This window comes from Hydra viridissima, unplaced genomic scaffold (assembly GCF_058129835.1).
Source record: "Hydra viridissima isolate aposymbiotic clone 2 unplaced genomic scaffold, HvirCarnegie_v1 scaffold_5, whole genome shotgun sequence".
NCBI lineage: Eukaryota > Metazoa > Cnidaria > Hydrozoa > Anthoathecata > Hydridae > Hydra > Hydra viridissima.
The window spans coordinates 19039222-19063432 of NW_028324304.1; the positions used below are offsets into that span (position 1 = coordinate 19039222).

General features: G+C 29.4%; 2 protein-coding genes across 2 annotated transcripts; both read left to right on the forward strand.

Moving 5' to 3' along the window:
• Window positions 1–4590: 4590 nt before the first annotated feature.
• Window positions 4591–14937, forward strand: LOC145189278 (uncharacterized). The gene is made up of 5 exons (XM_090088205.1): window positions 4591–4944; window positions 5615–5730; window positions 12814–12955; window positions 13283–13417; window positions 13773–14937. The coding sequence occupies exons 1-5, from the start codon at window positions 4773–4775 to the stop codon at window positions 14012–14014; spliced, it is 807 nt and encodes a 268-aa protein (XP_089944331.1). The 5' UTR covers window positions 4591–4772; the 3' UTR covers window positions 14015–14937.
• On the forward strand, window positions 14556–15753 carry LOC145189277 (protein IMPACT-B-like). Its single transcript, XM_080065871.2, has 2 exons — window positions 14556–14937; window positions 15144–15753. Exons 1-2 carry the CDS (start codon window positions 14556–14558, stop codon window positions 15635–15637), a joined length of 876 nt encoding a protein of 291 aa, XP_079921997.2. The 3' UTR covers window positions 15638–15753.
• Window positions 15754–24211: the final 8458 nt, after the last annotated feature.

The following is a 24211-nucleotide window of genomic DNA, read 5'->3' on the forward strand; positions in this document are numbered from 1 at the left end:
ACTTTCATGAAAAATTTTGTGATGCAGGAAAACAACTCAAAGATCATTTTATCCAAACAAAAAATTCAGGTCAGTAATGATAAGTTGCAGAAACGCCAACAAATTGTTGTGCATTGCAAAGATCTTGCAGATCTCCTCAATGATGTTCTGTTGAGAAGACAAATCTATTCATCACACATTCTAAAGCTTGGCCTTGATGGTGGTGGTGGTTTCTTGAAAGTAAGTTTGGGCATTCAAGAGGCAGAGCAGAGCATGGAGGCAGGGTCACCACCAAACAAGAAAACTTTAGCCACACCAACTGCTAGGGACAGTGGAGTCAAGAAGCAGCTGCTAGTTGCAATTGCTGAGGATGTGCATGAAAATTACAGTAATATTCAAAAGATCCTCAATCTTCTTGTAATCGAGAAAGTTGACCTCCTTCTCTCAACAGATTTGAAGTTAGCCAACATTGTTTGCGGCCTTCAGTCACATGCCAGCTCTCACCCTTGAACATGGTGTGATGCCTCTCACAAGAATTTAGCCCAATGTGGCACCCCTCAAACATTTGGCTCTTTGAAACGATGCTTTGAGGATTTCAATGCAAATGGTCAGGATTTGAAGAAAGCTAAGCTATTCAAAAATGTTATCAACTTGCCACTTCTAAATGTACCAGACAGCACACTTGTCTTGGACGTCATTCCACCAATGGAACTTCACCTACTTCTGGGTGTTGTAAACCATCTTTAAAACATTCTAAGGGAGTCTTGGCCAAAAGTCTCAGCTTGGCTAAATGATCTACATATCAAACCACAGCCTTTTCATGGTGGGAAGTTTGCTGGCAATGAATGCAAGAAAATGCTGAAGAATGTGGATCTTCTTCAGAGAATGGCAGAACAAGATAGCGCATTTGACATCTTTGATACAATTGACACACTGCAAAAATTTGATTCTGTGGTTTCTGCATGCTTTGGAAACAAATTGGAACCTGACTATGTAGAAAGAATTGATAAATTTCACACTGCATACTTGTCTCTGACAAGAGGAAGAATCACTCCAAAGGTTCATGCAGTATTTTTCCACGTGAAAGAGTTCATTGAAAAACAAAGGGAACCACTAGGAAAATACAGTGAGCAGGCAGTAGAGGCTATGCACCACAACTTCAAGTTACACTGGAGTAGATACAAAAGGCCAATTGATCATCCTGAATATGGGAAGTGGCTAGAAACCTGTTTGGTTGACTACAACAGCAAAAGCTTGTAAGAAAGAGAAAAGTATGAATACTAGAAAATAGTGCACATTTTCTAATACTTCAATGAGAAAAACTGCTTTTTTCACTCTTGGATAACTTGTTGAGCAAAAGCTGTTGTACTCAACCATAACTTAAGGATCATTGATGAAACTATCAAAGATGCAATTTTCCGTTGTAGTTTCCTCTGATTTTGCAGATTATTTTATAGCAACTATTGAATATCTTTTGTTTTAGAAAAAAATAGTGTTTAAAAACTTGATTTGTTATATAATCTTTTGCAATTTTTTGTTAAACAGTTACCTTTTGTGTTTTTTATGCCAATCTAGAATAAAGAATATTTATAATACTGTAAAAATGCCAATAAATATTGAATACTGTCATTTTCAATTTTTTAAGAACAAGCACAATTTTAAACATACTTTTCTTCTGCGAACGGCGATAGATGATTTCAGTTTTTATAGTTTTGAGATCAGGAAAATGTCAAAATTGCTCCCACCAAAGGGTTTTTCTGGAGCTTGCCAGAGTAATTCTTTTCTTCTGCCAATGGGTGTGATATATAAGGTAAGTATGGGTATTAAGGCCCGGCGAAAATAAGGCCCACTAATCCAAAGTTAGGGAAAAAATAAGTTGTGAAACTTTGTTTCGACATTAAAATATTAGAGTTATCTGGTTTTATCACTGGCAGCAAAAAAAAATCAGCATTTCTTTACCGCGCATTCGACAAAGGTGGGCCTTAATACCCATACTTACCTTATTAATGATTTTAAAAACAACAACAACAAAAAGGTTAGATCTTATCCCGAATATACGTGAATTAGGAGTGGATAAATTACCATTTTGGAAGGATTTACTTAACGAAATCAAATAAAACTGAAGAAATTAGCAAATAGAACATAAACTAATGCTACTTTAGATAGATTTATTTCAAAAGTGAAGAAAAAAACTAAAACAATGTGGTAGAAATTATGATTCTTTTATAGAAAAAGAAGACCAATGGCTTCAAGAAAATCTTATGATCAATAAAAGTAGCCATTTTGGTTCTGGAAAACCCCATAAACAATGGGTGGTCCTTAGAGAGCAAAGGAAAAGAGAAAAAATGCTCTCTTGTTAGTCTCTGCAAAAAGTACACTTTTTTAAAAAAGTCAAACGTTTTATAGATCAAAAAAGTTGAAGACACTTTGGATAAAATCTTTCCCTTAAATATGAGTGTAAAACAAACTCTTGCATTAGAAGTGAATACTGACCTCGGCGGTAAACAATATTAAATGATCAGAAACTTAGCCCTTGGACATATATATATCCACTTCTTACACGATATTTTAGTGGAAAAAGTTAAAACTATCCCAAAAATATTTTTTTCCCCCTGATTTCAGTTGCTACCATTAACTTTTATAAAGCTGTGTTTATGTAGATGGTATAACAATATCAATAATAGCAGCTGAAATAAGTAATGGTAATTGTGTCAGAAATTCATTATTTAAATTTCACATTAAAGATTAACTAGTATATCTCGTTATGTCTCGTTATATCTCGTTAAAAAGATGTAAATTCCGGGAAATTGTAAAGCTCCTTTTTTGTCCGGGACATCTCGTCTCGTCTCGGTATCGTCCCGGATATCGACTGAAAATAGAAAATTGTCTCGATATTTGTCGCTAATCGGGACAAAGCTTTTAGGATCGTCTCGTCTCGTCTCGATTTAAAAAAATAACGAGACGCAGACCCTTAATCCACAACTTCCACCTCCCCCCCTTCCCCCTCCCCCCCATTCTCCTGACCTAGCCGCAATAGATTTTCACCTTTTTCAGTTCCTGATTAATGCCATACAAGATATGCAAATTTATGATAAAGGTATGACGAGAACCAAAAAAAATAACTGGGTGATTTCTCCTAACCCAAAGCGACTCACTCCTCGGTAGATGAAATCCATGCCCTGCCTGATAAACAAAAAAAAAGTTACCTTTACAGTAATTACTTAGTTAATTGAGATACTCGTGTATTTGTGTTGTTTTTTTGTTTTGTGTATTTAATTATTTTTCGTAAACAGCTAGTGCAAGTTTTTCAATTTATCATTGAAAATAAAGATTGTTAAAGAAAATGAAAATTTGTTGTTGGTTTATTGCTCTACTATTTTAACTTTATTCAACATACTTTGCTGTCCAAATGAATAAAATGGATTTGTTCATTTTTGGAGTCGACAGTTCTCTACAGATTAAATGTGTGGCTAATAAATTTACCATCTGCTGCTAATTGAAGGCTCAATAAGCTACCTATTGTTTACCTTAACAAAATAACTCTGGTAGTTGAACCATTTTCTTGTTATTATAAAGCGATTTTTCTAACATTACAAACTAATTATATAGTTATTAAAAAATACTCATTATTTACATTTAATTTTCCTTATCCTTATCTAAAAGCAGCAAAATGCTTTTCGTACTTTTTCATCTTAGTTGGAATGCTTGCATTTATTCATTCTGAAAGAGTTAAATCACTAAAATAAAAGGAACTGCGTTCCAAAGAACGTCACACTAAAAGAATCGTAACAGTAGAACAATCTCTTACAATCCTACAGGTAACGTGTGTGTAGAGGAGGTAACAAAGTAATGTGAATACCTTAAAGGCTGAAACAAAAAAATACATATGGCCACTCGTGGTTCAGCTTCGTGAAAAATATTGATCAGAAAATCCCTTCCAAAGTTGAAATTACAGTCAACCAAAAGTACCGATGTCAAAAATTATACTGTCGCAAAGTGTTTTTCCCAACTAATAGAAACCTACACCTTATCTTCTGAATTGCAACACCTCCCAATTTGTAACCTAGCCAGCATTCACAACAGTGCTGAAAGGTACAATTTGAAGAAGAGAGAAAGTTTTCTTGATCAAGGTTAACAATGCAATAGTTATAATTATATAACTATTGCATTTTAAACCTTGGTCAATAAAAACAGTGTAACTGCTGTATGTGAAACCTACATTTGCATTACAAACCTTGCATAACGGAAGAATATTATTCTGCAGAGTTGATTGAATAGCTGTTGCGTCATGAATTACTGGCATTTTTTATTGAAATTATTTATATATATGAAATACAAGATAGAAACATTTTAAAGCTTGTTTATTTCACTCTCCTCTCTTTCCAAAATATGTAGATAGCTATTCAAGTTACCTGAGAATAAAAGAGCCAAAACAAGAGCTTTAATTGATAAGCCGTTAATAAGAGAAAAACATTTTTACGATGTTCAGGTTACGTTAGTATTATAAATACACTTTTTTAATAAAGAGAGAACTAAGAGCATTTCGAAAGTTGCTATTTACCGACGCTGGAGGAACCATTTTTATATTTCTTCTATAAACTAACATGTCGTCACAGAGTCTCGATTGACCCAACAATTAGTTAAATCATGTTATAATGGTGTTAAGTAGTTAATGAACCGTTCCTAATATTAAAAGCTCTAAAAAAATAGTTGCTCCTCGCTAACCTTGCGTAGAGTTTATCTGTTATATATTTACTATTTACAGACATTGTATTTTTTTTATGTAAAACTACATGGCTAGTCAATATACAAAAATGGATGTAAAAAAAGAGGATTATCATGCAGTTTCTGGTGCTTCTTATGGTCAGGAAAAACATGTAGGTGGTCAAATTATAGCTAATCAACCACAAGCAGTTTCTGGTGTGGAAAACTATATACTTGATCTTGATGCTGCTCAAGTTTCTGGTGAATATTTTAATAAATGCAAGAGCTACCTACTCAGATACGCATAAATACACACAGTTATGTAAATGAGAGTCATAATAGCTTCATAGATTAATTTTGCAAGCCTTATTAGGTTGGGTTTGGTTACACTGATGATAAAAACTCATCAATGGTATAGTATCTAGTAGTATTGGTGTTAAGTCATCACTATTTTAAAATTATCTAAATAATAGCCAGTTTATCCAAAAGTTCTACGCATTAGGGTCTAGAATTTAAAAAGTAGAATAGTTAAAAAAAAATGTCTGACCCACCAGCTGTTAGTAAAAAAATTTATTTGTACTGGTAGTAGAAAAAAGAATTCACCCAGTTTACATATGAATGTAGATAGGTAGCATGTTCTAAACTAAATGCCTACTTTCTTATGCATTAGGTAAAAGATATATACCCAATATTATAACTGTAATTAGAAAAACTTGTTTCTAATAAATTTCTTTTTTTATATTTCATATTAGTCTTATATCTTAAAATTGCCATCATAGCAACATAAAAGAGCAAACAGCATAAAAAAGCCTTATTTTAAACTAATATTTTGCTGGTTATTTTATTTTTAATAATGCTGAAAATTACAGATTTTCTATTTGGAATTTTTGTGATTTTTTTTATACATTTCTACTTGAAACTCTAAATTTAGGATGGAGTGTTCATGATGTCTGTAATCTATTTGTTGAAAAAATTGGATGTGGCTATATGAATGAGCTGTTTATTGCTAACAAGATAAATGGAAAGTCTCTAATGCTCTTGCAAGAGGTAAACATTTGCTTGGTTTAGTTTTTTTTTTTTTTTAACAGTGTGCTAAGTTTCCTACTGGGAATATTCATAGTTTTCTAATGTTGTATCAAAAATTTCAAAACCAAATATTACCTCTGAAATGCACCCTACTCTCAATTGGTTAGACTCTGTTAAAGGTTTTTACCATCTTCCACCATTTATTTAAAACACAATTGTAATTTTTTTAAAATCAGTCAAAATAATAACTTAGAAAAAGTTATTATTTTGCTTGATTTAAATAATTCTAAGTGGAATTCTAAGTTAAGTATAATTTAAATTTCTAAAGTTTCTATTTTCTTAAGTTTCTAATAGTTTCTAAAGTTATAGCATATATATAGTAAATTATGATTTAAAATCTGTAACATTTTTTAAAGATGTCAAAATCTTTTGTTATCTTTTAAGTTAAGTAACCGTATAAAAAATATTAAATAAATTTGTAACTTAATAAAAATCTACTTTAAATAATGTTCTATTATATATATATATATATATATATATATATATATATATATATATATATATATATATATATATATATATATATATATATATATATATATATATATATATATATATATATATATATATATATATACACTCTCCATCCATTTGTCATATATGTGGGATCTTTAAATGGAAACCAATCACCACAAAGCAAATGTTTGGGACTTATATCTGACAATCTATTTCACATGGTTATATTTCATATTTGTTAATAGTTTTTGTATAAGGAAAGTACATTGTCTTTTAACAACTTGCAAAAGCTGTTGGAGTCTTTTTGCTAGTAAGTACTCCATTAAAATCTACTAATTGTATGCTCCATGCTTTAAGGCTAACTTTTTAAACTTTTCCTTAGTTGTCAAGGCAGTTAAGAGTTTTTCTTTCTAGTACACAGTTCAAGGTATATTTGCTTGAAATGATGTTAGCAGCTCATTGTCAGTTTTTTAATAGTAATTAAGCTGGTATTAGCATATGGTATCATAGCCGATTATAGACTCTAAAGAATCTTTACCAAAGTAACTTAGCTGTTACACTAATAACATAAACAGCATTTCTATTGATCATTTTTGATCTAATACACTTCCTAATTGCAGACTCAAAATAAGTTTTTAAATACTATTATGAACTAGGGAACCAAAATGATGTTTTTCTTATTTTGTCCAGTTTCTTGATTGGCATCTGATTCTTTATTTTATTCTAAGCTGCTTATGTAAATGATTTATATTATTATTTTTTCTTGAAATTCATCTTACTGCTTGTGTTTGTTTTATTTACCCTGGAGTAATTTCAACCAATTATGTTATTATCTACCTTTCTTTCTTTGTGCTGTTCAAAAAGTTTTATGTTTTTGTTTTTTAATATTAAGTGTTTCTGCAAGTATCAAATAGATTTTTAAATGTAGCAGTAAAATTATCTTTATTATTTATCTGGGAGTTATTTGCTTACAATTTTTGCTTACAATTGTGCTTCAATTTCTTCTTTTTATTTAATTATACCTTGACTTTATTTACAATATTGTATTTCTCACCTGTTAGAAATCTATCTTTTAGTCAAAAAGGTTAAAGTTCTTTTTTTATTGTGTTGAAAAGATTTAAGTTCTTGCATTATTGAGTGCAATACTTATGGGTTTAGAGGCACCTAAAGACTTTGCCTACACTTTTTTCATATTTATATACATGTTATTCCTACATATTTAAACTTTAAATCTTTTTTTAAAATCTTCTTATTGGAATTTCACTCTGAAGTGCAACTTTTTTGACAGTATTTTGTTTGAAACCAATGCACATTTCCTCCCCATTCCCACCACCACCATAAGAAATACAAGCCAAACCACAATTTTGCTCATTGACAAGTTAGACAAGCTCTATATAATTCATATTGAATTAAATATAAGAAATGAAATATCTTAAAATCTTAAAGAAATTAATTTTAAAGATGAATATTTTTTACACAACTCCTCAACTTATTTCTAAAATGTATGCATTTGTACTCACTGCTTTCTTTTTTGCTCAGAAAATGTTTGACTCAGAAAAAGGTTGACTCAGAAAGTGAGAAACCCGTATTCTCACCAGATGTAACTACTATATCTCAAAACAAATGTGTCATACCTCTTGGTTATAGTTCTTAGAAACTTCTGTAATGTAACTTTTTTTGCAAAATGTTAGGCTGTGCCGCTGAAGCACTATTTCCCTTCCCTAATTGTCTGCAGAAAACTCAGAATACTGGCTGGCAGAGGTTTTACTTTGTTCTGAAAATGAAAGCTCAGTTTTCATAATTTGACTCACTGTCTATAAATATTATATAAGCCAAGGGTCATTTTATGTGTGGTCTTTTAATCTTTTAGAAACTGCACATCTGAATGGTATTAAGCTGAGTTGTTTTTATGTTTCTTCTTGAGAATAGAGCATGTATCAGGTTTTCCAATGCAAAAAATTTCGTTTGCTTTATTTTGAAGCTGTTTTTGGCTATTTCAGCTGTTTTGCATTTTCCTTCTTTGTAAATTTCCCATTTCTTCACCCATCAGTTATCAGTCTCTCAGAACATTTATTTCCTTATGGAATCTAATTTTAACAATTACTTTATTTTGAACTTCCATAATTATATAACCTCTTTAAAACATTTTAATCTAACCTTTAAATGCGATAAATCTTTACATTCACTTAGTTAAAAAAATCATTCAAAATAGCTTATAGATGTTAAAAAATTGAAGTAAAGTAAGCAATTAGGAAATATTTGATTTTTTAGCAAAACCTGATTTGCTAAAAAATGAAATAAGCTGTCATTTTATCCTGCATCTATCTAGGGTTTTTTTTACAGCAAGTTCTGAGGACAGTAACTTTTTCAGTAAATGCTATCATTTGATTTTGGGAAGCACAACCTGTTAAAGTTTTGGTGGGAGTATTTTTTGCTAACAGACATCTGCATTATTAAGATTAAATTTAGATCAAAGTCAAAATGACAATTCTTTTAATACTATAGTTATTCTACCCTCATGCTGTTGTCAAGTTATTGGAAACTACATAATGAATTCTTAAAAAGAACTGAACCATTTACATTTCCCATTTCGCAATATGCAAATTTAAAGTCTTAATCCTACCTATATTGAAAACGAGAATAATATCTTAATTTGTGTGAACTGTATTTCATTAAGCCTTTCTAAGAATTTTTAATCTTCAAATAAAATTATATTAGATATTGATATTGTCACCTGAGGCAGCCATTTTGAATTCTTTTGAATGCTTCTTTCAATTTGTTTTTTACTACTTTATATCTTAAAATCATTTTTATGTTAAAAAGTGAATTTTTTTTGTATAAAGTTTTGGTCAATAAAATTTAAAGTTAAAAAAAAATTTTTGTTTTTTCTGATAGTTTTCTGTTTTGAGACAATAGTTCACACCTGCCTGCAATCACTTTTTAAATTTGCGATTTGACCCCGAACATTGTCATACATCGTTGGATTCGTTACAATGAGTAGATTTAGGTTTGATATGTCACCGAAATCATAAAATTCCTTTTAACAAAATATTTACGTTTTAGGGGCCAAAAGGGCCCAATTTAGGAATATTTTCCCAAATTCGTGGATTTTTTTTATTCTTTTTTAAAAATAAATTTATTTAATAAATTTATCAATTATTTAAAAGTTATAGTCATTTAATTTGTGAAAATAAATCATAAATAGAATATATCGTTTGGATATGCCTGTCATGAATATGTCATTTGTAAAATACAACTACATTATATATATATACAAACCATTGATATTAACTGATGTTTTATATTATTAAGATTCTGTTTATTAACAAGCATATTTTTGTGACATCATCATAAAAAAGTTATAATTAAGTAAAGTTAAAACATAGATTCCCATTTGCAATATTTAGGTTTTTTCCGTTAAAACTGATAAAAGCTTTTTCAAATGTTCAGAAAATGAGTTGTTATTTTAAGAAACTTTGAATCTATTCCAAGATTCATTAACAAAACTGTAATGAATTGCTTCAACAGCTTGTTCAGAGTAGCAGCCTAATCCATGCCCTCTTACTGCATGAAAAGCACCTATATGTTTTATAGTAAAATTAATTTTCGATGAAACAATTATTTCATAGTCTTCAACAAGTGTTCTGTAGTGATCTTCAAAGTGTTTAATATGTGTTTGAAATTTGTTATGAAGTTTTTGTCCAAAACAAGACTCAACCAAATTATTAACAATAATTAACAGCTCCCTCCATTAGGTGTAACTCTGGCGGGAAAAGATAATCTGCCACTAAGTAGTCGCTTGTTTCTATGTGTATCAATAGAGGATTGATAACATTGCAAAATTCTTTAGCATTACATTTTATTGCACCTGATTGAAAAAATTTTGTGTACTGTTCCTCTAAAGAACCAAAAGTTCTAAGCTTTTCTTCTTTAAATGGTTGCATTCATTTCCATTCACATATATGGCAAGGTTGTGTAGCCATAGCGCTTGGAGATAAACCACACATTATTTGACAAAGCTTAAAATCAGCTACAAATAAGTGTTTTATTTTATCTAAATTTAGACAGTTCATTAATATAGAAACATTGTAGTGACTTTCAGGAACATTTGGAACTAAAGCTAGTAAAAAAGAAGCTTTTACAGAACCTTCTTTATATTTTGAATCCTGAGGTTCTTCATATGTACTCATTGTAGCTTTGTCTTCATGATTGTATTTGTCAAGTTCTAAACCTTCGCTCTCACAATCTGACAATAGGTTCAAACAGATCTAAAATAAGATATTTTTTATTTTTACAATTTTTCTTTAGTTTTGACTGAATCATAGTTCTCATAAATATATTTAGAATGAAATTATTTACCTTCAGAAAACCTCTTCCTCCATCAATACCAAGCTTGACTGTTTGATTGCTTAAATTCACCTCTTTAATCACAATAAGCAAATTTAGAAACTCCTCAATATTGGTGCACTTAATAATAGGGAGATTTCCCTTTACTTTTAAATTTCCTTTTTTAAATTCAAATTCTTGATAATCAGTTATAAATAAATATCCAAGAGCACAATCAATTGCTGGAAGTACTTTTTGTAGGTTTTGCTTGTATGCAAGTTTTCCCTTTAATTGATGTTCTATTAAAAATATATATATACATTTAGGCTAACTAAATTACATAAAAAGAGTAAGATAATTTATTTAAAAATTGTTCTTACCTGAGTTCTTTTGCTAGCTGTATTATTTTCTTGTTGGACAAAGTAAGTCTTGATTGAATCCTTAATAAATCAATCAAGGTGATCTTTCCTGGTTTATTTTTTAAGGGCCCTACTGATATTTGTAAAGGTTTTGCACCTGCAGAAAATTTAATTCTTTTTGATCCTTGTTCATATTATTTTTCTGATATGACTTGAGAAGCAATCTGATCCTTAACTTTAGCTGAGGTTTGAAGTTTTTCATATATTTTTACAGTTAAGGTTTTATTTCCACATTTGTGCTTCTTTCCTTTCCCAATATTTGAAAGACAAGATTTAAATATTTTTTCGTGGGATGCACGCCACTTGGAAAACTTACTACTTCTTCTTCTTGTTCCGGTTCTTCCACGTAAACTGGTTAGTTTGCATACTTTACATTGACAACTAGTAGAATTTCTGGTTAAAGGTGTAACGACGTTTTTAGTCCAGTCTATCACTAAATCCGGCAAGTAGTTTTTTAGATGTATATTACTTCTACATTTATCACATAAGCCTATTGGATTTTTTGTATCATTGCAATCTAAATCAAAAGTGGACACTTCCTCTTTTATCGCTAACTTATTTAATAGTATTGATGTTTTGTGAGCGCAAAAATAACAAATCTTTTTTCGGTTTGTGTCATGATTACACTTTTTTTGTGGATGCGACATTATAAGTATTTTTATTTATCTACAAAGAAAAACAAATATATATAAAACGTAAATATTTTACTAAAAAGAATTTTATGATTTCGGTGACATATCAACCCTAATTCTACTCATTGTATTGAATCCAATGATGTATGACAATGTCCGGGGTCAAATCACAAAACTAAAAAGTGGTTGCAGACAGGTATGAGTTGATTATTTGATAATTTGCTTTTTGATAAAGTTAATAATTATCAATTTTTAGAAAGACAGTATCATGTAAAAGAAACAATATCTATTGGATTAGATATATAACTAATTTTGACTTCATAAAGGTTATTCAGAATAGTTTATATTTTGCAAGCATTTAAGCTTACTACTTACCAGTAGCCTGGGCCAAATTTCTGATGTATACTATAAATATAAGCAACTTTCTCGGAAAAGTTTGTTTTAAAAAAGCTCAATAGTTTTTTTTTATGGGGTGGGGGTAATTTTTATATTCCTTTGAGAGAGAAATTGTTCTATCTTGTTATTTACTATTCAATAGGACACTCTTAATTAATGGCTTCAAATTTGTTGGCTTCAATAAAGAAATGAATATACCAAAAAAATGATCAGAATCAAATACATTTTTGGGGTTCCCCTACCAAAGAATTTAGAGTTACCTATTATGCTCATTATAGTACTAAATTCAAAATGTTTTTTAATTTAAAAGAAATAAACAAAGTGTTAATTAAATTTTCAATATAAAGACTTCTGTTCTATTACCCCTTTCAATGTCTAGGCGACAAAAATTAAATAAACCTATTAATCAGTTGATTACAAGGGTCTTCTAACTCAGTAAGGATGTTGCATAAACCACCAGTTTACCTGTTTGATTTGCTAGCATAAAAATACCATGATTTAATTTTTATTACACAGACTTTTAAAAATCATCATTTTAGTTAAATATGAGCAGAAAATAATGTCACACTTACTTTGGTATTAACCATATTAAGTTGTCTTTCTTCATCTTCATATGTTTAATGTAAATACAAATAATTTGAACAATAATACTCAAAAATATCTTTAAAAATAATATATTTTGTTATTTTTTCAGAGCCATCTGAATATTTAATTGGCTTCCTGTGCAATTTTGCATAAGTGAATTATGGTTAATCTTACAATATTTTAGTAATAAATCAACAACAAAAGTTAAGCATATTCTTCATGATGTTTAGGCACATTTGAAAGAGATGGGTGTTCAAGCTATCGGGGATCGTGTTTACATGCTTGAAATGATCAGTTATTTAAAAAAGAAGAAGAGGGAAATGCAAACTACTGCAGCATTATGGAGTGGAGAAACCCCAGCTCCAGGCTTTGGTAAATTCATGTTTTACTCATCAACTGTCTAAAATAGTTAAATTCTTTGTAATTTATTTTTAATGTAAATCAAAAGTAAAAAATGGATATGTATAAAACATAAAAATGAAAAAAAAGCTGTTATTGAATAAAAGTGTAACAATATTTTTCCGTCATCATCACCTGTTGAATCAAACTGGTACAAAGTATGGTTGAAAAAAAAAAAGTTGACAAATTTGTAAAACTCATTTATTAGGGGTTTCTAACGTTCTTAAAGAACAAAATTAATTATATTATTAATTAGTTATAATTATTATAATACCCTTTGTGTTTATTGTTAAATTTTAGAGTATAGCAAAAGTTGTGGAGATTGTTTAATGCGCTACTTATGCCCTTGTTGTACAAGTCGAACTTATTGGAAGGTTACTGGACAAGGAGTTTTTTACAGAAAAGTCCCACCTTGTGGAGGAAATTTTGGAACTGGTAAATGCTTCACTACATACATCTAAGTCCTGCTCTTAAACTTTATTTTTATAAAATTGTACATTTTTCCATTGAAAATGCAAGTTTTCAAGGTAAAAATGGATTTTACTTTTATGCATACAACTCATTGGTATTTTTCATGAAATTTTTTTAAAACCATTATATATAAGATTATTCATCAGACCACACTGAGAGTCATTTTTTTGACTTTTTATAGTCTTTAAAAGCTAAAAGGCAATTTTTTTTTTATTCATTAAAGCAGTTTTAACTGTGAAACGGTTTGGATTGTTTATATTTTTGTGATGTGTTGAATTGTACTTTTATGAGTGCTATCAAAGAATATTTTCTCGTTTAGTTTCCACAGAATACATGGACTATCGTTTTTTCAAAGATCTTGAACTGAAAGAACAACACTTATGTTGCTGCTTCTGTAGGAGATACCAACTGGAACTTTATGTGGATGATAAAGACCTCAAGGCCAGTGAACGAGCAGATGCAGGCTTTCCTGTTCCTCATGTTTTGCTTCACCCAGAAGCTCCAAAGGTTGAGAAAATAGTTCGTAATGCTTGGGGCGATGCTCGACTAGTAGCTGAATAAATTTAATATTTCCTGCAAATATTTTTTTCTTGAAGAAAAAATATTTTTTTAAATTTTTTTAAACTCTTTTGTTGTTTTTTTTTTTTTTTTTGCTTTTTTTTTGTTTTAATAATTTTATATTTTTCTGTATTTAATGTTACTTAGTGATTTTTTTGTAAAAAATTATTCATAAAAAAAGCCTTCATTTTAGTTCGGAAGTATCTTTTTTCCTTTTATTAAGCATTTTTTTAAATTAGTTCAATAAGTTACTGAATAAATATTGTAAAGTGCAATTTTAATTATTGTGTGTGTTGGGGTCTTAGTATGTTGCAACTTTTTCTTTTTGTATTAAATCAATTTTCATTACATCTTGGTACAATAAAAGTAGATCATCACCATTTATTAGAATTTCTCTCCTTAGTCTCTGTTAATATTTATATTTAATGTCTGTCTGTCAGTTGGTGTCCAGGTATATGTGTGTGCACGTGTGTGTGTGCATAAATGTAAATGTGTACAGTTTTAACAGCTACTAAAGACAAATGAAACTTGTTTCTTGAACAAGATGCCTGATGACTTAGAATCTCAGCAAGATGAGCTTAGTGTGCTTTCCTCAATATATGGTAAAGATTTTAACTTAAATAGCAATAATTTATTTGATATTCGCATATACTGTGATGAAGAGGAGTGGTGGGCAGTAACTATTTCAGCTCTACTTCCCGTTACATATCCTTCAAAAGATGCTCCGATTTTCGAAATTCACACTGAATGCCTTTCTGCTGACGAATTAAATGCCATCCAAAAAGAGCTTGAATTGCTTTGGAATAAAAACATGGGGAGTCCAATTTTATACATATGGGTTGAAAAGATTAGGGAATTACTTGTAGAAAAGTATGAATCTGCAAAGCTTTTCATTGAATCTTCTGTTGAAGATAAAGAGCGTGAAAGTATGATTTTTTTTCTCACATTTAATATTCAATAATATTAAATCTTGTGTCAGCTTCTTTTTTCTAACAATATTTTAGTGTTAGTGTAGTATTGAGTGTAGTTCCGAGTTGCATTTTTATTTATGGAATCAATCTGAAATTATTTAATTAGGTCTGTTTAAAATGTGAATGTATTTCATTAATAAAGTTGTTGATATTTATTCTAGACAAAATAACATGTTTGCTGCGTGATGAAATTGCATCATCTAATACACGTTGTAACGTTGATATGGATCAAAGATGCAACATAAATATATTTTCTGGAGAAGTATTGACTGTGAAAAAAAGCGTATTTCAAGGTCATGTGGCAGTTGTCCACAGTGTTCAGGAGGTTGAAGTATTTCTTTGCAAATTGAAAGAAAATCGGAAAGTCTCGCAAGCAACTCATAACATTGTCGCTTATCGTATCTGCAGCATTACTGAGGGTTCATACATACAGGATTGTGCAGACGATGGGGAAGTTCATGCCGGCGGCAGGTTACTTCATTTGCTGCAGATCATGGATGCAAAAAACATTGCTGTTGTTGTTTCGCGTTGGTTCGGCGGTGTTTTACTTGGTCCAGATCGATTTAGACTTATAAACAATTGCGCACGTGACGTTATCACTTCGTCAGGTTACTTTAAAATTGACTCGAAGAAAAAAGCTCAGAAGAAAAAATGATTTTTCTTTTTTAAACAAATATTGCAAGAAAAATTCTTTTCTATTCAAAGTTTTACTTGCGCGAAAATGATATTTCACTTATGGTGTAAGCTAACCTTTTACAAGACAAAATAAAATTAATTTTACAAAAATTAATGAAAAATTATAAACAATTATAAAAAGAAGCTATTGATTAAATAAAAATATTTTAATAATGCGTTGAGGGATTTTCATCTATGTTTTTCAAAATCCTCTCAAGTAACTGTTAATGTCAGTTTATACTTTCGTCAAATCGTAGTTTTTGTTAAAAAAAAAAAGAAAGAAAAAAGTAAACTTAAACTACAAAGTAATAAAAGAAATCTTATTCTAAAAAGTTACATTAAAAAAATTTTGAAGTGCCTTTTTCTTATTGTCGTGACAAATTTATTTTATACAAATTTCTATGCCACATTTGTTGAGAGATAAATGTGAAACGCTATTAATATCTTAACGTGGTAAAAATGTTTAAAATGTTAATAATTTATTTTTATATTTTAGTTTGGTGTTTTATCTTCAGAATAATGAATGTCGTATGTATTATATATATATATATATATATATATATATACATATATATATATATATATATATATATATATATACATATATATATATATATATATATATATATATATATATATATATATATATATATATATATTGCAGCGCAGGCATTGATAACAAAGTTATTCTTTATTATTTAGATTTTTTTTTTATTTTTCTTAAATATTCACTATTCATTAGTAAGGATTGTTTTAATGATGATTTTCTCAAGTTGAAGGAAGTTTTTTTGTTTTGTTTTTAACCTAAGCACTAGGATGTAATTACATTTGAAGGCTCCACGGGAAGAAACGGCAGGGTCACATTTTGAAAGTTTCGACTTTTTACACTTTCTAGCTTTACTAACCATAATAGAATATTTTGTATTTGAATTCAAATCAAATAAACGATTTGATGCATATTTAAAGTTTTTCTAAATTTTCCTAAAACTTCGAAACTTTTAAAGGTTTAAAAGTTTAATAACACAGGCCTGCAAAATGAGAGTCATAACTTCCTCTCTGGAATTCGATAGCTGATTCTAGGGTATTATGGTGCGCTGATTACGAATATGTACTTAGTTTTTCTCTATCACCTCCAGATTTTTCAAAAAAGGCACAGATAGAAAATAGCAAAAAAACAGAAGATTTCACATAAAAAAATATATATTTAAAACAGAACATTATTTTTAACTTAAAAAACTACTAAAATATAATAACAACTTAACACTAGTCTAAATAACATTTAAATTTCATTTGTGGAACCTGGTCCTTTTCTCCTGGAAGCTTCGGTTGTGCGATTTTCGCTTAAATTTCCGTTTTGGATCGTCGCGCTTCAATAACCAACAATAGTCCGCCATAATGTTGGTATTCCATCTTCCTTGATACCGGACTTCAAGCTCTTTCAAATCTTGGTGAAATCTTTCGCCTTGTTCTTCGCTAACGGCTCCTAGATTTTCTGGGAAGTAATCAATATGAGAATTTAAGAAATGAAGTTTAATGCTCATATTACAACCCATTACACCCAAATTGGAAATCATTTTGGCCACTATTTCTTTATAGTCGGAGCTTTTATTGTTCCCCAAAAATTTTGTCACCACTTCCTTAAATGACTGCCATGCTTGCAACTCAATATCATTAAGTTTTTCATCAAACTTTTCATCCGACATTAATTTCCTAATATCAGGGCCGACGAAAATTCCTTCTTTTATCTTAGCTTCTGATAAAGATGGAAAAACTGAATGCAGATATTTGAAGCCTTCCCCCTCTTTATTTAAAACCTTCACAAATTGCTTCATTATACCCAATTTGATGTGCAATGGTGGCAGTAAAACTTTTTCTCTGGGAACCAAACTCTGTTTAAGTACGTTTTTGAATCCTGGGGTTAGTTCAGTTCTTGGAGTCCATTCCTTTTTGGTTCAATGATGTTGTTTATCCCGGCTATCACACTCGCAAAGAAAGCACGGGTATTTTTTATAACCACCTTGTTGGCCTAGTAGCATGCTTATGATTTTCAAATTTCCACACAACATCCAACCGTGTTGCTCATAAGCTATATTAGTCAAAAGCTTTTCCAAATTTTCATAACATTCCTTTAAATGGACAGAATGTGCAACAGGTAACGAGGCATATGTATTCCCATTATGCAGAAGAACTGCTTCAAACTTCTTTTTGAGGAGTCAATAAACAATCTCCACTCGTTAGGATCGTATTCAATGTCGTACATTTTCGTCAAGCCTGGAATATCTTTACAGAACACTAAATCTTCATCTTCAGCGAAGAATGGAAGAAAATCTTTTTCTCTGTGACAGTACCATGAAAATGAAGTACCAGGTGCCAGCATATTTCTTTCTTTTAATCGTGATCCGAGGAGTTCCGCTGCATCTTTGGGAAGATTCAAATCTCTTGTCAAGTCGTTTAAATTTGACTGTGAAAAGAGCTGACAAGCGTCAGAATCTCCATGAAATTCAGGATCAGATTGGTGTACATCCTCTTCCTCTATATCACAGTCAGAATTTTCAATTTGTAGAGCTGGAACCGGGGGCTGCACCATTTTTGAATCGCCAAATAATGCAGGCGTAACTGATGACACGTTTGGATAGTTTATGTCCCTTTTTTTTTTTTGAATTGTATCCAGTTATTTCACAACAACAAAAGTAGCAATCTTTAACATGGTCGTTAGGCTCTCTCCATAGCACAGGCGAAACGATTTTGAAGCTATTTTTCTGTCCTTTTGACCACTTGCGAAGTTCTAATAAACAAGTCGTACAAATTTTATGAGGTGCCCAAGTTTTGTCTTGGTTACTTAAAACGAGTCCAAAATAACTTTTATAAATATTTTTTACAAAGTCTGTAATACTGTTTCGTTGTTTTATCACCATAAATTTCCCGCAAATATAACAGAAACAATTAGGAGAGTTTAAACAACTTCGCGATGCCATTTTAAAGTTTATGTTGCAAGATGCGCACTTCAACTGTTAAATTTCTAAATCAGTGCGGGTACTTATGCAAAAATCCTTTGGTTTATCTTAATTACACCCTTTTCTAATAATATTCACAACAATTAGTTAATATTACCAAATCATTATGTAATAATGAGCTCATTACTTAATTAAGCCAAAATGACCCGTTTTTGACATGTTTAATGCGAATTACTAATACTTATTATGTAGTCATTAACAAATTACTAATTGGCGTTAATTTCTATGTTCCCTTACACTAATTATATGAAATAAAAATTGAGCTGAAGTAAATTAATAACTTTTTAGACATTTCAAAAGGTAGGCGCTCAAACATTTTAAAGCAAAATCTTAAATATTCCATATCAAAAAATCCTGACGTGATGGATTTTTTTTATTATTTTTCTCGTAATCAGCACATAAGAAACTATAAAAAACGTTACTCAGATTTTAAAGAGGAAAACCATTGCAGGCCTGTGTAATGATTTATCTCAAAATCAAAAAATGTGACCCTGCCGTTTCTTCCCGTGGAGTCTTCATTTCTAAAGTCACTTATTGCCAATAATAGCGTAAAAAATGCTTTGTTCTTAAAAAGGTTTAAAAAATAAATTTATATGGTTCATATAAGGTTTAAAAGTATTCAGCAATATTAATAAATATTAATAAATATACTTAAAGGCTTTTTGGTTTTCGGTCATTAACAAATAATTACCAACTTTTGTACCAGTCTTTAAAGTGGCTCACCCCCTTTAAATCTAACTTTTTATAAATGTTAAAAGCTTGTTTTTTGTTTTTTATATAAGGAAATTCTATTAAAACTTTAACTTCTTAAAAGAAAATTGAGTCCGCATAATTTTTCTAAAATCCTACCTTAGCTAAAACAATGATATCTTGAGTAAAATTTGCACTGAATACACCATATTTTGCCAAATGGTAGCTAAATAGTTGCTCCAGGGCTTGAACTAAAACTTTTTTCAAATGTTAAAAAAAAGTAAAATGGCAGCAATAAACGTGCAGAAATTGATTTAGTGCCTGTGTCAGTCTAATAAACTACATTCAAACTAATTTATTCATACTTAAAATGTTATAATTCTTTTTTTTTTTTTTTTTTTTTTTTTTTTATTTTAGTTTACATTATTTACATGTCGTGATTTACATGTAATATAAATATAAAACTTGGAATCTGGAAGAAGATCATATTGATCTTGTCGCCAGAACCATATAAAAAGTTACAATATAATTACAATATAACTTTTAGATCATATAATAGAGTTTATAACAAAATATTATTCAAAAGATTTGAAAAATAGTTAGAATAACATCTCAAAAATATTTCAATATATTATCCGTTAAAAAAATATTATTTTTTAACTTATTTTTTAAAAACAGAAAAAGAGATAGATGAATTTAAATTAGGCTGGACAATTTTATTCCAGAGATAAGGTGCTCGATAATCTATACAAAACTGTTTAAGCTTTGTTTGAGAAAAGGGTTCTTTTAAATAGTTTTTATTTCGCAAACTATATTTATTCTTTACTTTAAAGGTAAATAGATCTTTAAAAACATTTAATAAATGGTTGTTCACACAACAAAACGTAAAACATAAAGTATTATACAAGTTTAGTTCATAAACGTTTAATACATTCATATCTTTAAATAAAGATTTTGTGTTTGAAAAACGATTTAAAAAATATATTACTCACATTGCATGTTTCTGATGGCGGTAAAGACGTTGCAACTTACTTTTACCTGTACTTCTCCAGGCAATATTTGCATAGCTTACATAGCTATGAATAAATGAGTAGTATAGTTGTTTTAAATTATTTTTATTTAAATAATTTCTGGCCTTATAGAGGATTCCAATACTTTTTGCAACTTTAGTTGATATATAATTAATATGAGTTTTCCATGTCATATTTTTGTCAAGATAAATACCTAGGAACTTTAAAGCGGAATCTTTTTTTATTTCTACTTCATCAATATAAAGTTTAGGTAAATTATTAGGTAAAAAACGTTTTTTTGTTGAGGAGTGGAAAAGGATCCACTTTGTTTTGTCAATGTTTAAGGTTAGTCTATTGCATTTAAACCAAGTAGAAATTTGTATAAGCTCTTTATTCATATTTAAAAAAAGTTTGCTAATATCTTTGTTAGATAGAAATAAATTAGTATCATCTGCAAACATAATGCTCATTAGGTTCGAGGCCTTATTTAGATCGTTGATGTATACTAAAAAGAGAAGTGGACCAAGGATTAATTCTAGTCCCAGCCCTCATAAATAAGTTAATATTAATAGAAAAGTTGAACTTTCATTGAATAAAAAAAATGGAATTCTTTAATCTTTTTTGTAAAAAATTTTCTTAATGAAATTTTAAGGCCATGAAAATAGCCGTTTTTAATCAGCAAGATTCTAAGCAATGGGGCTATTGCGTTTGTTTGTTGGTTTTTAAAGAGATGACATGTTGATAAATGAGGAAACAGAAAAATTATTTTGAAACATTCCTTTTTGTTATTACGGGGGTTTAGCTTGAAGTTTTAAAAAAAAAAGTCTTTAGTTTTAAATACACTACTTTGCTAATAAATAATTATAATTGTTTTAAAATTTATTTTAAAATATAATGAATATAATAATTTTTTAACTTATTCCATAAAAACTTTAAGGGACAACAAAGTAAGAATCCTAGTCAAAGCATTTTGGTGTGATAATTTAAACGTGAATGAATTCTCATGTTCTATTATAATAGACTTCGAATAATTATTCGATAAGACTTCGAATAATTATTCGAAGTCTTCATTATGATAAAAAAAAACCAGATTGTGAATACTTTGAAAAGATAAGTTTTAGAAAAAAAAAATTTCATTATCCAAGATGGCGAGTATGAGGGATTTGTCTTATAATTTTGTACTTTCAACTTCAGTTTAGAGCACTTTCTATTATTTTGAGACACATGTTTTAATACGATTCTTAATCAGCATAAAATTCTCCGTCAGAATCAATCATAAAATTAAGGGAAGGGGGTGGGGGTGGGAGAAAGTTGATTAGCGTCGAAATTTGTTGGAATGGCTAAAAGACAAAATAAAAGTAACCTATTGAGTATGAGAAATTTTGTAATAGCTGTACTTTACCATTGTAAAAACTTTCCATATGAAGTCACTCATTATCAATTTTGTTGAAAAGGAAAAAACAGTTGGTGCAAATGCCAATCAGATAAAGTTACAGGTATAACAAGCTATGGACAAAAAATTAATTTACCTGTGGCAATTATGGTGGAAATTTAACCTAGTTTTTAAGAATTCGCGAGGTTAGAATTATTTTGTTCTATCTACAAATTTAAACGCTGGGAGAAAGTTTTTGATTTTTTCTAAAAGTAAAAATTGTTTAAAGTTTTAGCGTTAATTTTTAAAGAAATAATAACTTATCTTTAAATAATTTATGTTTAAACAAATTATTTAGAAAAAAATTTGTAAACTAACGCGTATTTTAAAGGTTATTATTACCAACAAAAATTAATAACTCATTTTCTCCCAACTTTGAAAATGTGAGATAGAACAAAATAATTCTAACCTCGCGAATTGTCAAACCATGAAAAGCTAAGAAAGTGTTTACATGGGATGACAAAAAACTGCAACGAATTATTTAATGGTTTCATATGGCAGCAATGCCCTTAAACTACTTTAACTGCAAGGAAAATTCTTGAAATATCTGTTTATTCTTCTATTTAAATTACAATGATGGACTTTCTTTTTTAAGTTGCATTTTTAAAATGCTTGGGTTTTCTGGAGGTGTTTATTTCAAAAAAGGAGCTTTCAAAAAAGATAAAAAGCGATTATCAAATATGTCAAGAAAATCGACTGATCTAAATAAAGAACGAAGAAAACATATATAATCAATAAAAAAAGGTTTTTTAGACATTGAGAAGGAAAATGATAATGTGAACTCTTATGCTAGTGGCAGTTTTTAGTAACTTTTTATTAAAAAAAACTTTTTGTTTTTATGTTGTTTTTTTAAAAACGCTTTTTTTAAGACTTTCTTATATTAGCATGTTTTTCTTACGAAAACGTTAATATCATCAGTTTGGTTAAAGCTTTTATTTTCAAATTTTCACAGTATGTTAATAGTTTTATCGGTCAACCTTCCTTTTCCAGATATTTTTAAGCCATCGCTTAACAACCTGCTATTAAAATCTAATACGTATAGATTCATTATGAAAAATAGTTAGCTTGCTATTACACTCACTGCATGAATAACAGTGGCATAGCTAGCATGGGTGACATCCGGGGCGGACATCGATGGTGTCACCCCTTGAAAACGGTTAAAATTAACAATATGTAAAAGAAAAAAAACCAGATAAGCTTGAAGTATGATTTTAATTCAACAATTTAATTAAACATTACAAAAAGTATTCCTGTACCATTTTTAACCGCATATAGTAATGCTTGTAAAATAAGTAAAAAGTTAATAAAGAAAACAAAATGAACAATATATCTTCAATACTTTAAGCAAAACATTAATGAAGAATTTCGGCATACTCGGAAAAAGTTAAATTTTTGTTAATTAACATTAAAATATCAGTTATTTTTCAAATTTATCTATTTACATAATTATCAGGTTTTTAGAATTCGTTGTTTTTAGAATTCGATTTTAGAATTCGTTAGATTTTTGGTGTATTTCAGTAGGTTTTGGTAAAATAAATTAAATTTTTTATTATTTTTTGGTGTCACCCCTTCATGGAGTCACTCAGTGCGGCCCGCACCCCCACCCCCCACCCCCTAACGGCGCTACAGATGTAGAAATATACTGTTCAAATATATTTTTAATAATTCTAAAGTTATAAATAAAGAAAAAATTGTCAACTTCGGAACTGCTACAACCATTTACTTCTTCTGCTCTCCTTGTATACCAATTTCCTTGATATTTCCATTTTAAACTTCCAATTTTATTTCTTTTGTTCGCCATATCCAAATAGATAGTTTTCAGTTAAATTACATTGTATTAATGATACAGAGCATATGTTTAAAGAAATATTATATTTTACAGAACAGTGGAAAAGCATAATAGATCTAACATTGAAAAATACTTCAAAACTTCAAGTTGAAACCTTCAAGAAGTAATTAATAAATTTGTTGTTTACGCCGTTGCTAAGGAGTAGGAAACTGTATTAACCACAATAATGGTATTTTTTGTTACTTTTTAAGCATATAATAGTAAAAATAAATTAATGGTTTTGTACTTCAATGCTTAAAATAATATAATTCAAAAAAAAAAAAGATCTTTTTTTGATTTTTAATGGGGGTGAGCCACCTTAAGATAAATTAAATTTTCTGAAGTACATTAAAAAGGAAATCGTTTGTGCGTTTAAATACTGTATAGGTTTTGGTGTGACAAGATTATATTCATAGACAAATTTGTTATTTAAAGTTTTTCTTATAAAAATAAATTTAACGGATCTTAATCGATCTAATCTAAAAGAGTTAAAACAAAATAACATAAGGTATGCGAGACGTTGTTAATTGATCTAATCTTAAAGAGTTGAAACAAAATAACATAAGGTATGCGAGACATT

Bases quoted from the DNA above. Each gene is read 5' to 3' on its own strand.
- LOC145189278 (XM_090088205.1), top strand. From the start codon at position 4,773: ATGGCTAGTCAATATACAAAAATGGATGTAAAAAAAGAGGATTATCAT. The intron at 4,945-5,614 runs GTGAATATTTTA...CTCTAAATTTAG, and splicing joins TGATGCTGCTCAAGTTTCTG to GATGGAGTGTTCATGATGTC. The intron at 13,418-13,772 runs GTAAATGCTTCA...TTTCTCGTTTAG, and splicing joins TGGAGGAAATTTTGGAACTG to TTTCCACAGAATACATGGAC.
- LOC145189277 (XM_080065871.2), top strand. From the start codon at position 14,556: ATGCCTGATGACTTAGAATCTCAGCAAGATGAGCTTAGTGTGCTTTCC. The intron at 14,938-15,143 runs GTATGATTTTTT...TATTTATTCTAG, and splicing joins TGAAGATAAAGAGCGTGAAA to ACAAAATAACATGTTTGCTG.